General features: G+C 38.5%; 1 protein-coding gene across 1 annotated transcript; it reads right to left on the reverse strand.

Annotated features, from left to right (window-relative positions):
- Positions 1-224: 224 nt before the first annotated feature.
- On the reverse strand, positions 225-17,105 carry ahi1 (Abelson helper integration site 1). The gene is made up of 26 exons (XM_041812002.1): positions 16,576-17,105; positions 15,105-15,226; positions 14,239-14,819; positions 14,048-14,136; positions 13,781-13,967; positions 13,380-13,572; positions 13,204-13,299; positions 12,937-13,122; positions 12,568-12,720; positions 11,443-11,575; positions 11,103-11,226; positions 10,674-10,903; positions 8,872-8,978; positions 8,641-8,759; positions 8,099-8,229; positions 7,848-7,988; positions 6,520-6,713; positions 6,382-6,427; positions 6,247-6,299; positions 5,738-5,855; positions 5,509-5,558; positions 5,350-5,415; positions 5,092-5,254; positions 2,388-2,473; positions 1,454-1,542; positions 225-1,311 (listed from the first exon to the last, which is right to left on the reverse strand). Exons 1-26 carry the CDS (start codon positions 16,583-16,585, stop codon positions 1,131-1,133), a joined length of 3,648 nt encoding a protein of 1,215 aa, XP_041667936.1. The 5' UTR covers positions 16,586-17,105; the 3' UTR covers positions 225-1,130.
- Between the last annotated feature and the right edge of the window lie 809 nt (positions 17,106-17,914).

Below are 17,914 nucleotides of genomic sequence, written 5' to 3' on the forward strand. Positions count from 1 at the left end.
GGGGGTTTGCACCTAAACTTGCACTAAAAGAGTTGAATCCCCCAAAATTTGGAAATATTTAATATTTAGGATCAGGTTTGATTCTGATAAAAAATAAATCCATAAGAAGTTGTATATATATATATATATATATATATATATATATATATATATATATATATATTTATTATTGTTATTATTATTATTATTATTATATTATTGACATGTGCTGCCATTTTTGGTCACCATCACCCTGAGTGTAACAATTTCCTTTACACCACCTGAGAGTTAAAGTAATTACAAATATGAGAATAAAAAAGTTTGAAAACTGAACATTTTTTTATTTTTGGAAAGTGTATACAAACTATGCCTGTTGGAATTAATAACATTAATCACAATTATCAAGGCAATTTTTTTCAATTGAAATGCAATTGCATGCTTTATCGCTCTTTCAACACTTTGTTTAATCTACGTCAGCATCTCCCTGCAGCCTCAGTGATGTAAAACAAGACCAACACTGCTCCTTAATATCTCGTTTCACTTTAAAAAAACTCACAGACAGTTCATTGGAGAAGTAAAAAGTCACCGTTTTACTGGCCCCTTATTCCCTTTTCAATCTATAACAAGTCCCTTTTCCTATAAAAGCACGTCTCTATCCAAACAGAAAGTCAATCACGCTTAGGTTAGGACAGAAAAATAAAAACTGACACAAAAATAGTGGAATTTTAAAATCTGATAAAAGAGTTTGGATTAATCATGATTTACCACAGTAATTCTGAGATTAATCACAATAAAAATGTTAAACCTTTGAAAGCCATAAAACAAATAGAACATTTGTACAATATTATACAAAATGTAAATATGGTATAACGGTATCATGTCTTAAAATAAAGATAATCCGTTTATATTTACCACATCAGATACGTAAAATATACAGAAAAATATCATTACTTTCATTTTAAGTAGCAAAATCAACATTTCATTCATAAGTCCATAATAAGTAAATATAGCAAACAAACATACAAAGCTTTTAAATATGTAGAAAAACAAAGCAATAAAAATTCAAACAATCTGCAGTTTATTGGCATTAAAATGTATGTGAGTAAAAAATGAAAGTAGTTTACTTATAAAAACATGATGTGTCTATGAGTTTACGTATCAGACTCAAAGGCACGGTTAGTCTGACCCGTCGGTCTCTTTGGCAGGGGTCTGATACTGAATCTGCCTCTCCTCCGGGTGCTGCTCAATTCAGTTGCATCTGCATCAGAAAATGTGGCCTGTGATGAGGCTGCAGGGACTCCTGGCTTTTTCACCTTCTTTTTCCTTCTAGCTCTGCAGCAAAACCCCAGAAAAAGAAGACGTTATATCTTAACCGTAATATTTTGTCTTATTTCCACTGCAGAAAAGAAACACTTTGAGCAGATAGTGCATCTTTGAAGGTAGATGGGAAATTTAAGCAAAGGGAACCACTTACCTGGCAGTAGTCAGCTCAGGCTCAGTGTCAGAAAGTGTCGGCTCAGAGAGAAATCGAAGCTCACCAGAAGAACTAATTGCAGCAGAAACCTTTAAAAAGCAAGGAAGGAGAAAAAAGTAGGAAGAAAGAATGACAGGAGTAGCTAATGTCCCATACAAGCCCCACTGCACTACAATGAGAATATATTTTCTAAAAGTGTTAGCCCTCACTGACTTCCCACAGGATGGTTATTGGCTTATACTTTGCCACAGTTTTACTATACCAACACTAATTGCTTCCATTGTAGTGTTATTTGTCCATAATGACAGGTGTTATTCTGAGCATTTCTGGTATGGGTGCATAAATGTCATGAGAATTTTCTAGCTGTAGAATCTCACTGTAGCTCAGGCAGTCATAAGGAGGCACATGACATGCAAATCCTAATACTATTTGCAGATTTTGGGTAAAAGTAATGGGATTGAAAAAATGCTCTGTAAGGCTGTACTTAGGCACAGCTGTGCTTATAACTAATGCCAACTCAGCATGTCAACAAGTTCACACAAACAATTGCATGCTGATGATATGAAAGATTAATGTTTTCACTTTCGAGCTTAAATTTGACTGTTTACAGAAACATCAGTACTTTTGCAAGTTTTTGATCACTCAACAAAACACTGGACTTATTCACTTTATGACCCGACGATTGTGCAATTAATAAACACCATCAGGAACGTAAATTTTTTTTGTGCTGATTTTAAGTTTTGAACAGCTATAACAAACTTCTTTTTTCAAGCCACCTTTAAAGCCTACAGATTCTGCAAGTACAGGTATAAAACAGACCAAAGCCAAGAAAGATCTAGATAGGAAGTGCATAAAATCCACACCCCAGTTGCAGCCACATCTTGCTTCAGTTCTGAGTCCATATTTATCACCTTTAAGCTGCCTCCTCTCTTACCCTGGTTGGCGTTGACCTCTCCACAGTCCCATCAGACAAGCCTGGTTGTGAATCCACAGATTGAACTGCTTCTTCCTTGTAATCTCCTGCATTATTAAAAAATTCAGATTAATGACATTTGGAACATCAGTCATATTATCTTAACAATATCACTGATTCTAGATATTAGAACAGTTGTTATAGACACTCTGCTTACAGGGTCACTGCACACTTGTTGGAATCAAATGCAAGATGTTTTAAGACATAACCAAGGATAAATGGATACTATTTTGCCATGAGGGATGGTGCTTTTGTGATGTTATGTTGGTTTCAATAGCTTTTTTCTGTGATGTTGTTATTACTTTTGGATGTCTTAAAGGTTCCTTGATAAAATTGTTTGGCCTCTGCCATCCATTCCCCAAGTAGTTGAGCTCAATTTCCTTGTCCCAAAAAAGAATGGGCAAAATAGAAAACATATAACACCAACAAAGCCTTTTCTACAAAATAATTAGACATATGCCATTGAAATGTCATCTAAAAGTAAAAAACCTCTAATGATCATAATCTTAAAAAAATCAATGTAAAACTTTTCAGGATCCATGGGAAAACTGTACTTGCTACAACAGCACAACCTCAAGTGTGATATTGCTCATACCACACAGTATTTAGCAATCATCATTACATTGCAACAGGTGCTTAATTTTTGGTGCATTTAATCATCCATGTTGCTTCACCAACACATTTCTCTGCAGCTTGACCTTAGCTAGTGTTGTCACAAGCAAACTAGAATTTTCCTGCATCCTAAATTTAAAGTTACAGCAGAGCAGTTAACTTGTTTTAAACCTCTCTTATACAATGCATGTACAGGGATTTATATATATCCAAGTTTGGACATTTCAATACCAAGTGGTAATCCCTATTGTTTTGAGTGGATGCACCTTAATGTGTACTTTAAACCAATATCTAACAGCTCAGACCGCAAACAGAGGTGGTCTGGGATACCTTCATCCAGACGGGTTTGTTTGTGTAGACACAAGTACTAGCATGCATTGAAGACCACCCAATCAACTGATGTGATCTGCTCTACTAATATTTCACTAGTAAAGAAAAATTATTGCTTAATTTATGTATTACCAGCCTGGTCAGACTGATGGGAGCTGCAGCTCCTTGTTATAAATCTGGTTATTTGACTCACGTCAATAGAAGAGCTGGTCTTTTGGCTCCAAAATGGCTCTTCATTTGGTAACATTTTGTCTTCTTTATATCTTTTAAACAACAATAGTAACAGAAAAAGTAAACCATCCTTCAAAAAAGGGCCAGCTAGGGAGCACACAGATGGCCTTGTGGTCTAAGGCGCAACCCATGTATGTGGGCGGCCCAGGTTCGAATCCGATCCGTGGCCCTTTACCGCACGTCTCTCCCCACTCTCTCTTCCGTTTCCAACTCTATCCACTGTCCTACTCTATTGAAAAAAAGCCCCAAATAAACCTTAAAACAAAAAAAAAGGGCCAACTCCTAACACCTACTAAAATAGCCAGCTCTTAGAGGTCACATATTTTACCCCTTTAAGACAAGTTTACATTGGTCACAGAGGTCCCCAAAACATGCCTGTGAAGTTTGTAGCTGAAAAAAACACTCCAGTATTGGATTTTTGCATGTCTACAAACCCCTATGTTTCAGCCCTGCTCAGAACAAGCTGTTTCTGTGTCTGTGGCGTTAAATGTTAATGAGCTGTCTGACTCCGCCCCTCTCAGGAAATGGATGTGGCTTAATGGATGTGACTCTCCTGATCCTCCTATCCATCAGGAGAGGAGGGTAAAACTTTAATTCAACCGGGGAGGGCCAACCAAACCTGGGGGCGGTGCTAACTCCCCACAGGACATCATGAGGGGAAAATCTGAAAATGCCTGTTTGAGCCCACATTTTCTGAAAGGTGGAGGAAGACAGACGGGGAGGGAAAGGATTTTTCTGATTCTTGAGGGGGATTATGGGCAGACCAGGGGCACATATTTTTGTTAAAAATGCCTGAAAAAGTGTATTTTGCATAATGTGTGACCTTTTAGAACTGGCTAGTCTGCAAAAGGACACCTCATAACTCCACTGTCATTTGTGTCTTGAATTAACTTGTCATCTCAATCTAACATGCACCCCACAAAATTCATTTTCTAGACAATTCAGCACTGTGTTCTTTAGATGCATATTTATGACAAAATGAAGGAGAAAAGCCATTAAAAATGCACTAAAGGCGTCCAAGCTTGTGGCTAATTCACCTCCATTTATTTGCATTGCTAGCGACTTCACTGAACACAGCATGTAGGGATGCTAAGCCATGGTAAGAGAGCCATAGAAATGATGTTTTTGCTGTTGTTTGCTTAAGATGTGGGCAAGTGAGTTCTGTCAAGTCATCACCAAAGCTGATTATTAATATATTGTGTGAATTGATGTGTAGAAGTGCAGTAACTTTCACTGTGGTCAAAAAATGCCTAAAACGCATCACTAGTGCAAAAGGTGAAGAGGGCTAACACCCATTGATCTGTTTGTTTTATAGTTTATCATGCAAGAACTGAAATAAGAGGCTGTTTATAGTTGCTTCAATGACTGTAATGACTCTGAAAGGTAAAAATGCCTGTTGTTGTACTCTTACAGCACTTTGGGACACCTGTTGTGCAATCAGATTATTTGGTCCCAAGTTACTGTTGTACAAAATAAACTGTAATAAACTCACTCTGGTCTGCAACATAAGAAGCAAGAAAATATCCTTGCTGCCCGTTAACCAGACGTCCAAACCACCAGTTGTCATTGTCTTTGTAGAGCACTTGGATGATGTCACCCCGGCGTATGGTCAGTTCATCAGATCTATTAGCTCTGTAGTCATAGAGCACAACCACCTAGATGAGACACACAAAGATGAATGAGGGATTCAATATGAGAAGGCAAGGCTCCACATCAATGAGCTTACAGCTACGGTGACCTGTAAACTTACTACTTGTTGAACAGGAGTGGGATCTGTATCTGTTTGGATGCCTGAGGGAAAGGGATCAGGAAGGGCCTGAGGGAGAAAAAACATCATTTTTATCTTGTAGCAGCAGTTTGAGGAGAGACCTGCTATGTGGAAGACCCCTGTTAGAAGTACGAGCTTTACCTGCAGCCTGAAAGACCCTTTAAGACGCTGACCCACTGGACTGAATCCACCTTTTATCGAAGATAAAGAGCAGGCATCAGTATTTCATCAAGAGGCTGCAACACAATGCTTCAAGCACTGTAAAGCAATAATCTTGCAAATACTTGACCAAGCATATCAAATAGCAGCCATAAAACCATTCATAACTTTAAGCCACATAAGTATGTTATTAACAGTGGGAGTCGCTCACGGTTTTGGGTGCTTAGAGCTGCCTGGGGGATCAACTGCTCAGCAAGGGACCCAGACAGCTGCAGCTTGGAGTGCGGAGACAAGAAGGACGGAGGTGGTAATGAAGCACTTAATCCCGTCTGCAAAGAGAGCACTGGGTTTGAGTTGTGATTTTCTTCTCTTTCATTTTTTTTCCACTTCAAATAACCCTAAATTAATTGCTACTTTCTATTCATGTAGACCCACTGCAGCCTCTTAATGCAATTTTCCTGGTCAGTGATTAATTCTAATTTAATGCTGACTTAAAGCACAATACAAAACTGTAGCCAGCTGAATAATGTGAAAAGAATGAGCCCAGAGGAATTGGGCTACAGTTCAAATGTGTCATAAAAAAAAAAAACTTTTATGACTTGTTTTTGCTGTTGGTCTTCTGCACTGGCTTTGCTCACTAAAAAGGTTAATCACCAACCATGAGCTCAGTGAACACTGAGTACACAAAGGCGTGTTTAGGCAACACAGATCAAAACTCACTGTGCCAGAGCCTGACGTCAAGCTCCTTCCTGTACTAGTGATCCCCATTTTCCCTGAAAACATAGCACAAAAAAGTGAGTTTAATTACTTTATCATATACAAGGCAAGAGTTTAAATCCTAAAGCTGTACAGTACCTTGCTCGTAAATGTATCCAGAAGCTGAGGACCTCTGATTTGGTTCCTATAATCATAGGAAAAGGATGAGTTTTTTTGTAATAAATGTCTGATTGTCTGATATTTGCTTGTGTGAAAGAAACAGAGAATGAACATTACAAGAACTGAATTCAGTGTCTCCTTAATACACTGCATTTTTAATGCAAGCCTTGCTGTGTGGGCGAACTGATCCATGGCTGAAGAAGTCGTGGTGTCTAGTAACCCTGGTGTGTCCGGTGTGGCTCTCATGGTTCTGGTGTCGGCTGATGCTGATCTGCTCATTGCTTTTAAATTATGCCCCTCCATTTGGGAAACTGAGAAAAATAACATGATTTCATTTCAAGTGTTCAATTAATTTTTGTCAAGTGATTTGAGGAGGCTGGTTTTGTACTAATAATTTCATTGTTTTTACATAAATCAATCAAAGAGAGACAGGAAATATGGGAGAGAGAGTAGGGGAAGACAGGCACCAAACAGCGCCATGATTGGGATTTGAACCTGCAGCCTCTGTACTGTGCATTTAGAGAATATTCAGACCCCCTTTCACTTTTTTCAACATTGTCATGTTGCATTCTAATGCTACAGTCAAAAAAAAAAAAAAGTACTCTCATTAATCTACACTTAGTTAACCATCTTGAGAAAGTGGAAACAGAATTTTAGAAATTTTATTAAAAACAAAAACTGAATAATCACATTTAAATAGTATTCAGACCCTTTGCAACAATGCTTGAAATTTAGCTAAATTTCCCCCTACACCTTGACTGGAGTCCACCTGTGGTAAATTAAAGTGATTGGACATGATTTGGAAATGCACACACCTCTCTACAGAAGGCCTCACAGCTGACAATGCATACCAGAGCCAAAACCAAACCATGAGGTCAAAGGAAATGACAGCAGAGCTCAGAGACAGGATTGTTTCAAGGCACAGATCTGGGGAAGGCTACAAAAAATTATGTTGCACTGAAGGTTCCCAAGAGAAAAGTGGCCTCCATAATTCTCAAATGGAAGAAGTTTAGCACAACCAGGGACTCTTTCAAGAGTTGGTTGTCCAGCAAAACTTAGCTATCGGGGGGAGAAGAACCTTAGTAGGAGAGGTAACCTAGAACCTGATGGTCACTCAGACTGAGCTCCAGAGATCCTGCATGGAGATGGGACAAAGTTCCAGAAAGACAACCTTCCTGCTTGGAGTTTGCAAAAAATAAAAAATAAAAAATAAATCCCAATGAAAGCCATAAAAAGGATTTTTTTTCGAGTTTAGCATCAGTCTGCAGTATAACAAAACTGACAAATGTGAAGAAGGTCTGAATACTTTCTGAATGCACTGTATATGGGCACCTTATCTATAATCTAGGCTCAACTGGCGCCTACAAGGCTGTTTTTTAAAGAGCACAGTAATGACAGATTAGGAAGCTGTAAACAGCCATTTGTGTTTGAGTGTTGTCACAAACCTTTGCGATCATACAGGTACACGTGGACAGGCTGGCTCTGACCAAAGGCGCAGAAAGCAACCATGTTTTCATGTGGATGGAATGACACGCCATGCAGAGCAGTGGGGTAACAAAACTCAGAGTAGACTGCAACTTGGTCACCTGGGAAGGAAAAACAGCATACAGCTAAAGCCACAACTCAGACCACTGTCATAACTGTCAAAAAGGACTCTATGGCTTCTACAACACAGAAAAAACAACATGATTATCACCTGTATCAGTATTCCAGACATATGCCATCCCATCCTCACTTCCAGAGAAGATGAAGTTCCCACATGGCGTGAAAGTGCTATAGATCCTTTCTCTATAGTTTGTGGCTCCGGTGTACTTCTTCACAGCCAGGCTAAAAGGAAGAGAACATTTGTTTAAAAATCAAAATGATAGGTTTAGCTGAAGAAAATATGTTTCCAGTGTTGCCACAAATGTTACAGGATACACAATATCTGACATGTCTTCATAACTGTTAGTTTGAAGAAATGGTAAATGGACTTGAGCGTATGGAGCTTTTCTAGTCATCTGACTACTGACTCTACCTACTCTAAAGGTGCGGGCTTTGCTATTTTTTTCAACAGACAATTTTCCCATTCCCCTGATCAGGACATCCAGAGCACGACCAGGGTTGTGTCAATCATCCTGGTGCTCTCAGGCAGTTTACTTACCACATCTACACCTTACTTTGGCCTCAATCTTTTGACTCAAACATGCCTGAAAGTTCTGCACATTACTGTCTAAACATACATCTCATCATATTTACATTCTCAAGTCCATCATCCTGAGGACACTGTCTTTGGCATGAATGAGCAGGCACCGTCCGTTCGGATGGAGCTGCAGCATGTTGACAGGGATACTCTTGAGGTCACTTTCATTGATTTTCTGCAAATGAAATCACAACATTTCTCAAATTTCTGTTATACTTTTGCAAACATGAGCAGTTCACTATACATCGCATACCTGTAGATTAACTTATGGCAAACATTTCACTTACCTTCTCTACACTCCAGTGATTACACGGCTGACGCTGTTTGCTGTCATTTACCAGCGTTTTCCACACAATGATAAGGCCTGTGTTGTCTGCAGAGAACATTCTGCTTCCTGATTAAAACAAATACGAGAAAAAAAACGTCAGCTATAAAGGGGCGTAAGTATAATTAGCTTAATTTGCATCTGAAAAAAAGGCAAGCCTCTCTCTTCATAAACAGAGCAAGACAATTTACTTTTCAACAGATGGTAAGAGCATAAAAGGGAACACTGCCTTCTTCTATATTGTTCTGACATGGACACATTCATGCTCTCATGCACAATGAAACTCCTCAACGGCATGAATCAAAGTGTGTTTGTGTATTATTCCTGTGGATTTGGCTATGGATGTTAAATAAATGTTCCAACTTGATATCTTGATGACCAAATAGCCATTTAAAATTAAATGCTTTGAAAACAAATAAATCTAAAAGCAAGTTTAATATTGGTTATTTTCAGGAAGATACTGAAGCCATGATTTGCTAAAAATGGAACATTTTTAACACTTTTATATCCTTAAAAACCATCAAAAGAAATACATTTGAGGTGCTGGAATCAGATTAGTCAACAAATTAAGAAGAAAAATTCTCCAATACACTCTCTTCATAAGACGTCACTCTCTTTATAAGACGTTAATGCCTTTATTTCCACTTTATTGCCATGTGAATCTTAAAAACCAACTCAGAGGGCCTGCAGGCCAGTACTCTTATGCCAAAATGGTGCAGTCCTATCAGTGAAGTACTACTTTGAAACGACTTACTGTGGCATTGTTTTCCCTAGCAGTCAGGTCACACCCAAGTATGAGGCAGGTTGGGTTCAAGTTCAGCCTGTGGCTTCTTTCCTGTGTGTCATTCCTTGTTCTTTTGTTCCCTGTTTCAGGCTATCCACTGCAAGGTTACTAAAGTTAGCTAAAACTAACAGAATAACTTAAATGTAAAAATAATTTCAGTTAACTGAAACTACAGTAATGAGCCTTTCTAAAGAATGAAAACTACCTAAAACTTTATTTTGTGCTTATAAAACTACCTAGAATTAATTAAAATAAGGGACAAAATTTCCTTAGTGTTGAGTCTTTAAAACAGCATACTGTCTGAAATGTACATTCAAGCCTTTGGAGAGTTAAACATCCTGATTTGAAAGAAGAAAATGAGGTGTAAATAATAGCCTATCTGGGTATGATGTTAACTTTTTTGGTCCTCATGGGTCTTGCCTCTGACAAGTATCCCATATTACTGAAAAAAGTAACACTGGAACTAATAAGGACCTACATGAAATAAGCACTTTGCAGAATAAAAACAAAACAAAACAAAAGAATAGCACTATAAAGTAATGAAAATGAAACTAAAATTGAAAACAAAAATGGAAATGAAATAAAAATTAAAACTAATAAAAAATGGCAAACTATTAATCTTGATTCATTGTTGTAAAGGCATAAAAAGCCAGAATAAAATCTAATTAAAAAAAATCCTACAAAGGACAAAATGTTTGCTTGGTTGACTTCCCAATCAAGGCTTAATGCCAAATGCCCAAAGTGTTTCTAAGGTCTACATGACTATGCCGTGAACTGTTTTTCCTGGGCACATGTAGTATACCCACACAGTCATCCATGCTGCACTGACCTGAACTGTCTCACTTAAGGCTATAACAGTCCCTTCAAATAATTCTTATCAAGTGCAGAGAAGCATTTGGCTGTGGGCCTATCTCAGCATGCACTGGGTGAGAGGTGTTGTCAGGTTTACACTCTTGCAGCAAAGACTCAACATTGATTACCTTCTGAGTCAAAACAAACAGTGTTGATGAAACTGCTGTGACCCTCAAACTCCTGCAGCAGCTGGCCATTCACATCATCCACATCGAGCCTCCAAACCCGCACCAGAGCATCATAGCCCCCCGTCACCACCAGGTTCTGGGCAGTGGGGTGATACTGGGCACAGTACACAAAGGATGGATGAGGGAGCACCTTCTGGGCTGTCCCTTGTAGCCTCTCAACATTCCACTCTCTGATAGAAAATTTGAAAATTTTAATATTACATAGACAGAGAAAACCACTCAAAACATGCTGTGTCATTGGCAGGGAGCCTATAACTGTGAGGAGTAATAACTCACTCTAGTGGTGGAATGACAAAACTGCAACTACATCAACACCAGCAGCCACTCTTTGGTTAACTATTTGTGTTAATAAACATCTAAAAAACCCACCTGACAGTTCCATCCGAGGAGGCGGACAAAAGACTTTGATCGTCTCTGGACCAGCAGAGATCATAAACTATCTTGAGATGTCCATTAAAGGCAGCCAAAACTTTGCCAGATGGAATCTCATACACTGAAAAAACATAGAGCAGCTTAATAATTGATTAATAATAGTACTATTGTACTAGTACTAGTACTTTCAATTGTACATAATGCTTGGAGATGTAAACTCCTGACTCATGAGAACTCTAAATGAAGAGCTAGTTAATTAGCAGACGATTTCTACTGAGGAGTCCTAAGGAGTATCAGCAGGGGGAGTTTAAAAGGGTGTTGATGAGGTGTTGCTTACCTACGACAGGGAAAGCGTCTCTGTCAGCACAAGCTGCAGCCAGAATTGTCCCGGCGTGAGAGAAAAGCACTGTGTAGCAGCCCATCTGGCCACCACGGAATGACAGCATGAGCTTGTTAGGAATCCGACAGACCTTGAACAGAAAGACTGAGTTAAGGTTCACAGTTCTCTGTTGTGTTAAACAATACTAACAGGCCAGTGTGGACAAAAAGTCACTGTGACTTTCTCACATCATTTAATTTCTGCTTCAAAGAACCCATTTTAACCACATAACTGTGCACAAAAAAATCAAAATTATTTGTAGTTTTTTATTATTTAAAGGTCACATGTTATGCAAAATAAACTTTTTCTGGCTTTTCTAACAAAAAATGTGCCACTGGCCTGCCCTCCCAAGAATCAGAAAAGTCTTTTAAATCAGTATAAATAAATACAAAAGAAACAAATAGAAATCTTTTATGGAAACAAAGAAGCACATGTGACAAATCCACTCTCTTGTATTACCCATAGTCCTCAATGACTTCTAAAAAAACAGCATAAATACGAGGAAAAAAAAGACTGTTAAAAGCTAAGAACACCAAAACGCTAATGCACAACCATTGATGTTACACTATTTAAGACTTTGATTGAGGTTGGCACACACCAGTTTTTAAATGGTTCAGCCTGCATTTAGGGACTCTGCATCATCTGCAAGATGGCAAGACCTCATACTCAGAGTGGAGGATATGAAATGGGCCAGACAATCCTCTTTGTGCTTATCTGAGATCATATATTATCAGCTCATACTGTATATTGTTAGAAGGGAGAGATTGTCTGCCCTCCTTATAACTTTCATGGCAGAGCAGCAAGCTTTCCTGGCTGTCCTGCTTTTCTAAATCATTCCTTTCAACTGCAATCAGATTAAACACTCAGGAGGCTTTGTCTCTTGGCAGATTGCTCCTTTGTTTTATCAAGTTAATTTATTTATCAGTCCATCTATATTGTGAATCATTTCTAATTCATTCCATACTTTAGCTCTTTTGAATACTTAATTTTTTATCTGTTTGCTTATTTTTCTGTTTTGTAAACAAACAATAATGAAGAGTTTTTTTCTACTCCGATAATAGGAAAGAATTCCTCTCTACTAACCTGTCCTGGCAGTCTGCTCCATCTTAAGGCTGGTGGTTTGCTCTCTACTTGCTGTGTAAGGCTTTTCTTGGTGACCTCATTCTGCAGTTCACTGTAGGAGGTGCTACCCCTCTCCTCCTGCAGCGCCATCATAGACCGCATACTGGGGTCCACCTGCAGAGCAAAAAGCCTCTCAATATTCCATATAACTGAATGCACTAGTGGCTTGTTTATCTTTACACCAGATTCTTTAAAGAAATAATGGCAGTGCAGTACTACTAGTACATAACACAAATACTGGTTTGATATCTATATATCTATGGTGAAAATGTGAGACATTATAAAGATAAAGAAATAATTCAAAAAATATATTGACAGACATTGACTTACATGCTCTGGTAGTTTAATGCCCTTCACTGTAACATAGAGGGTGGATGCATATTTTTCTCGAGGGTACATCCTCCACCACTCGACCACTTCAATTTTCTTAGGCTGTCTCTTTGCCCGAGGTGGAGGACAGAAGAGCTGGAGGCGAAGTTTACTGTCAATGTTCAGCACACCATTTGTGCCAACCAGCTGAAAAATACAGAAAAAAGTGAAGCCAGAGCAAGTAAAAACAAGGTCAGCTGGGTCTATTTCCTCTGAATGACAAGGTACCTTGAGGAATGCCCATGCGATCTTTCTGAATCCTCGCTCATGCTTGTCAACATCAACATTGGCTCTTGCTTCTTCCATGGTTATGAAGTCCAGAATCTGAACAAAACATTAAAATAAAAGATTACTAACAGTCAAAATGACATTAGTAAAAGTCATCCAAATTAAATGTTTCTTACTTCAAAGAAGAGAATAGTTCTGGGGCTGTCTTCATTTTGTTCAACAAAGTGTCCAAAGCGTTCATTGAAGATGATCTGTTCATGCCATTCAGGAATGACTGATTTGTTCTTCTTGAAGTCGAATGGTTGAGTCATGATGGGCAGAATGTGGTCGACGTTCTCTTGTTCATAAAAGGAGGAAACTGGACGATGGCTGTGAAAACAGTTACAATTTGCACAATTAAGTTAGCAGCTCTCTAACTAAACTACTGAACAGCATACAAGGATTTACTTAAAATACAAATAAGCACTGTGTAAATGCTAAAAGTTACAATTATATGTTCAAGGAAAGAACGAAACCAGCAACTGTGAAGGCAAACTTATACACTGAATGTTACATGTCTGTGATTTGCCATCCTCACCAGTCTTCTTTCTTCACATACTGATCAGTGTTTATATCCACAACATGGATTTTCACCATGGGATGTGATATCAGTAAGTCTGTTTTGAGGCGATCTGTTCTGTGGATGTACACTCCTAGCACTAGGCTGTCATCAAATCTTGGTTTCCGGGGTACCTCTGCCTCAACATCACCCTCTTCTTTTGCAACTGTAGGAACAGCAAAAAACAGTTAAAAATGTATATTTTTTACCAGGAACAGATTACCTACAAAAGTAGTATCAAATTACCATGTTTTTTCTTCTTCTTTTTCTTTTTCCCCTTGGTTTCTGTTTCATTTTCAACATCAGCATCCCTGTCACTGTCTTCTTCTTGTTCCCTTGAGAATAAGAGAGTTAAATCTTTAAACTTAAGCCCAGCGCTTAAAATCAAATGTCAAAGACATGACAATAAATCTACATTTACTAAATGGTATACACACTCGATTTCTGGCTGGGAGATGACAGATTTCAGCTTTTTCTTTTTCTTCTTGCCAACATCATTATTCAACGTTACATTTGGGGAGACAGCATGCTCTTCCTCTGTCTTTTTTTTTGTCTTCTTTGAAGTCCTCTCCTCCTCCTGTGCAATCTGCTGTTGATATTCCTGCAGCAGTGTGTCCTCTGCATCCTCCACCTGACTCTCCATCTTGGCCTCCGTAGCTCCTTTGCTTTTCCCTTTCTTACTTTTTCGCTTCGTTCCCTTTTCATCCCCTCCATAATCTGGCTCCAAAGGGATCTCAGATTTGGAAGCATCCACAGCCTTCTCATTGTAGCCAGTGGCATCCTCAGAAACAGTTAGAGGGGGAAGCTCCCTCTTACTTTTCCTCTTTGGTTTTGAAGTTTCAATTTCCTCTTGGTTTTTGCTGTTGTTGATGTTAACTTTCTCTGCTGTTTCTCTTTCTCTTCGCTTATTCTTTGTGTAGCGAGGACTGCCGTGTTCGGGGTGGTATGTGTTCTGGAGGATGGTCTCATCTTCTTCTGTGTCCTTGTCAAGGTTGAGATTCTTTTTTAGAGTTTCTAGCTAAAAGTAACAAACATTAAGAACAAGAAAACTTTAAATATAAGAGTAAAATCATGAAAGATGCTTGACATTTTTGCATTGCACGATGCAGAAAGACAAAATAAACAAAACAAATATAAATTTATATAACTTTTATTGCATGATGCATCTAAGCAGAATGTTTCAAAAACATTGCAAAGTAAATGCTAATGTGGTCAAACACTTGACTACAAAATACTAAAGGGTGTTGTTTGAGAAACAAGTTCTCCATTAGCAAAGCTGACACATCACATGTTGAAAACATACCACAATGGCTTCCTGAGTTTCAGCCTTCTTTTTCTTCTTAACCTTTTTCTTCTCTGACTCAGTGTATTTCTTGAATACTTCATTAAATCTCTCCCGGGTCTTTGCCCGGTCTTCACTCTCACCTGAAAGAGAGGTGTCACTATTATTACTGCCAAAGTGGTCATGAGATAGGAATGTATTCAGTACTGTACATAACTTTTAGGCATGTTTTTGGGCCAAAAATTTGAGGCTGAAGTAAGGCATAGATGTGCCAAGTAAGCTGCCTGAGGGCACTATTGGGAAGGAAAATTGACCCGCCTGAGGGCACCATTGAGCAGGAAGGAGGATTGACACAACCCCAGTCATGTTCTGGAATGGATGTCCTTGCAAATTCCCAGGGGCATGGGAAAATAATCTGTTAAAAAAATAACAAAGTGCACACCTTTAGGGTGGAGTAAGAGGTGAATGTGGGGAGTATGCACGGCCTAGGGTGCTGTCCAGGCAGGTTTTCAGGGTTTCCACAAGCTTCTAGTTGTGCTGTGGATGTTCCCAGGTCCTGAAAAACCCCCAATCTCAGTGTAATACCAGGTGTGACAAGGCCTTAACAGAAGAGATGCTGTCTAGCTTGACCTTGGCTGCTGAGTGACATGTATCAACCAGTGTTGAGCTTGACTGCAGCCCCTTTCAGGCCCCAGTACATCTGGCCCCATGATGAATACTTAGTGCCCTACAAGCCTAAAACTTATTCACATGACTGTAGATTTGGTATCTAAACCAGTGTGAAATACTGTGTTTCTCACAGAAGTGGAAAAGGTACCAGACTTTTTAAATCAAGCACAAGTACAGTTATTTTGGTGATTTTTTTAAAAGTAGGTGTAGAAGTACTTGTCTATAAACCTACTTAAGCAAAAGAAAGTGATTTTTTGTTGACTCTAATTGACATTATTTGGACTGATGATGCAAATTCAAAATCAATTGCTTTACTGAAGGAAATTACCATCTTTTTTGTCATTCTTGCGCCTTATTAGATTCAATAAGACACTCATATGCACAATTAAAGAATGTATGATTTTTCTGTGAGCTATTCTAAAAAAACTGACACCTGAATGCTGGCTCAAAATAAACTTTAAATGAAATACTTATTACTTTTACTTGAGAAGTGCTATAGAACAGTACTTTCACTTTTCACTTAAATAAATTTTCACCAAAGAAACTGTACGTTTACTTGAATATAGTTGTCCAGTACTCTTTCCACCTCTGGTTATATGAACATAAAACACGATGAAATCCGATCTTGATCAACAAACCATAAAACATCAATACTAAAAAGTGGTTGTTATGAAATAAAATGCAAAACTAAAAATAACTTCCGTACTTTAGAATTGCTTTTAGTATCTCTGTATTTTACTCTGCAATATTTCTATTCGTACATTAGTAATGAATCTTTATATTTTGATAAACTGGTGTGTAAGGATGACAGAAGTTAACTCACCTGCAGGCATTTTCAAGCACCGTGATTTCTCTCATGCTGATGGCAAAAGGAGAATAATCCACACAGGAAGGCAATCCAAACAATACATTACTGGGTTTATACTAACAAAATATCTGAAGAATCATCAGCTGGTTTTGGCAACACAATGGGCTAAGCTCTTCAGGCGTTTAGCAGTTAAAGAAAAAACAATATCAACACATTAGAGAGCTCCGTCTTGGGCCACAGAAGCGAAACGTATATTTGAAACAGCAACCTCTGTGAGAAGCGAACAGTTAACCGTTAGATAATGGCAGCTACGCTAATTAGCCCGCTAAGTGCTAACGTTAGCTAAAAGGCATTGTTTACAGACAACGTTCGACACTCAGCACCTTCGCTAACAGCAAGAGCTTCACAACTGACTTAATGTCACGACATGTACCAGGATAATAGACTTAGAATGCAAATGGTCAAGGATAGCTTCGTGTCTCTATGCTGCACTGATTGCTAGTGCTGTCCTCCGTCTTCATCTACAACGCTCCGATGGTTGCCAAGTCAACAGCAACAAGTGTGGGCGACTAGGCGGAGCTCGACCACCATGTTCATGACGTACTTGGCAAAACAATAAATTCACCAATGAGATTTGTGGATTTGAAGTCGTAACTCATTGCGTAATTACGTAGCTCTTCCAAGCACTGTAACCTTGGGAAGATGCTTAAGGAGACAGCAGGCAGTTTGGCTAAACGGAGATAGTACATCAAGTAGCATAGTAGGAGCCCAGCGTGGAAAATGGCTTTAGTGCTCAACTAGTTTTGTTTTGACTGGAGTAATTATCCATAATTAGACACTGTATCAACTTAAGTTAAAGTTAAACCTAAGCGGTCAGAAACCACAGCTGAGATGCAGGTGTTTGGCGTAAACGAGGGACCGTGTTAACTTGTGCCATGTCTGAAGTGGCCATTCTTTCCACAGTCTGTGGTAGTTGCCGGGGGTAAAAAACAAAACAAATGTTGAAAAATAAATGTGAGCCCAACTTGAAATCAGCTTGTAATGAGATATTTCCTAAATGGAAATTAAACAAAGCGGCGTTAGTTCAGACACTCGTCATTTTTCAACATATAATTACTAGACGCAAAGTCACCAGTTAACGCGGTCATTTGTTAAACGGTAACACCGGCATAAAGTTTAATTTGAAGGTTTTTTTTCCGTAGTATACGTCGTTGGGAGATCGAAATAAAATAGAAAATTAGATCAAACTAAAAAAAAACAACAATTAAAAAAGCCTTGAGAACCAAACACCACCATGAACATGAGTTCATACACATATAACAACATTAAAGTTATAGAATTTATATTTTTTTAT

Source organism: Cheilinus undulatus, linkage group 18 (assembly GCF_018320785.1).
Source record: "Cheilinus undulatus linkage group 18, ASM1832078v1, whole genome shotgun sequence".
Classification (NCBI taxonomy): Eukaryota; Metazoa; Chordata; class Actinopteri; order Labriformes; family Labridae; genus Cheilinus; species Cheilinus undulatus.

What these genes read in the sequence shown, in the direction of transcription:
- ahi1 (XM_041812002.1), bottom strand. An exon ending in ATCTCCCAGCCAGAAATCGA is followed by an intron (nt 14,137 to 14,238) that starts GTGTGTATACCA and finishes CTTATTCTCAAG; the next exon opens with GGAACAAGAAGAAGACAGTG. An exon ending in AAGGGTCTTTCAGGCTGCAG is followed by an intron (nt 5,416 to 5,508) that starts GTAAAGCTCGTA and finishes TTTCTCCCTCAG; the next exon opens with GCCCTTCCTGATCCCTTTCC.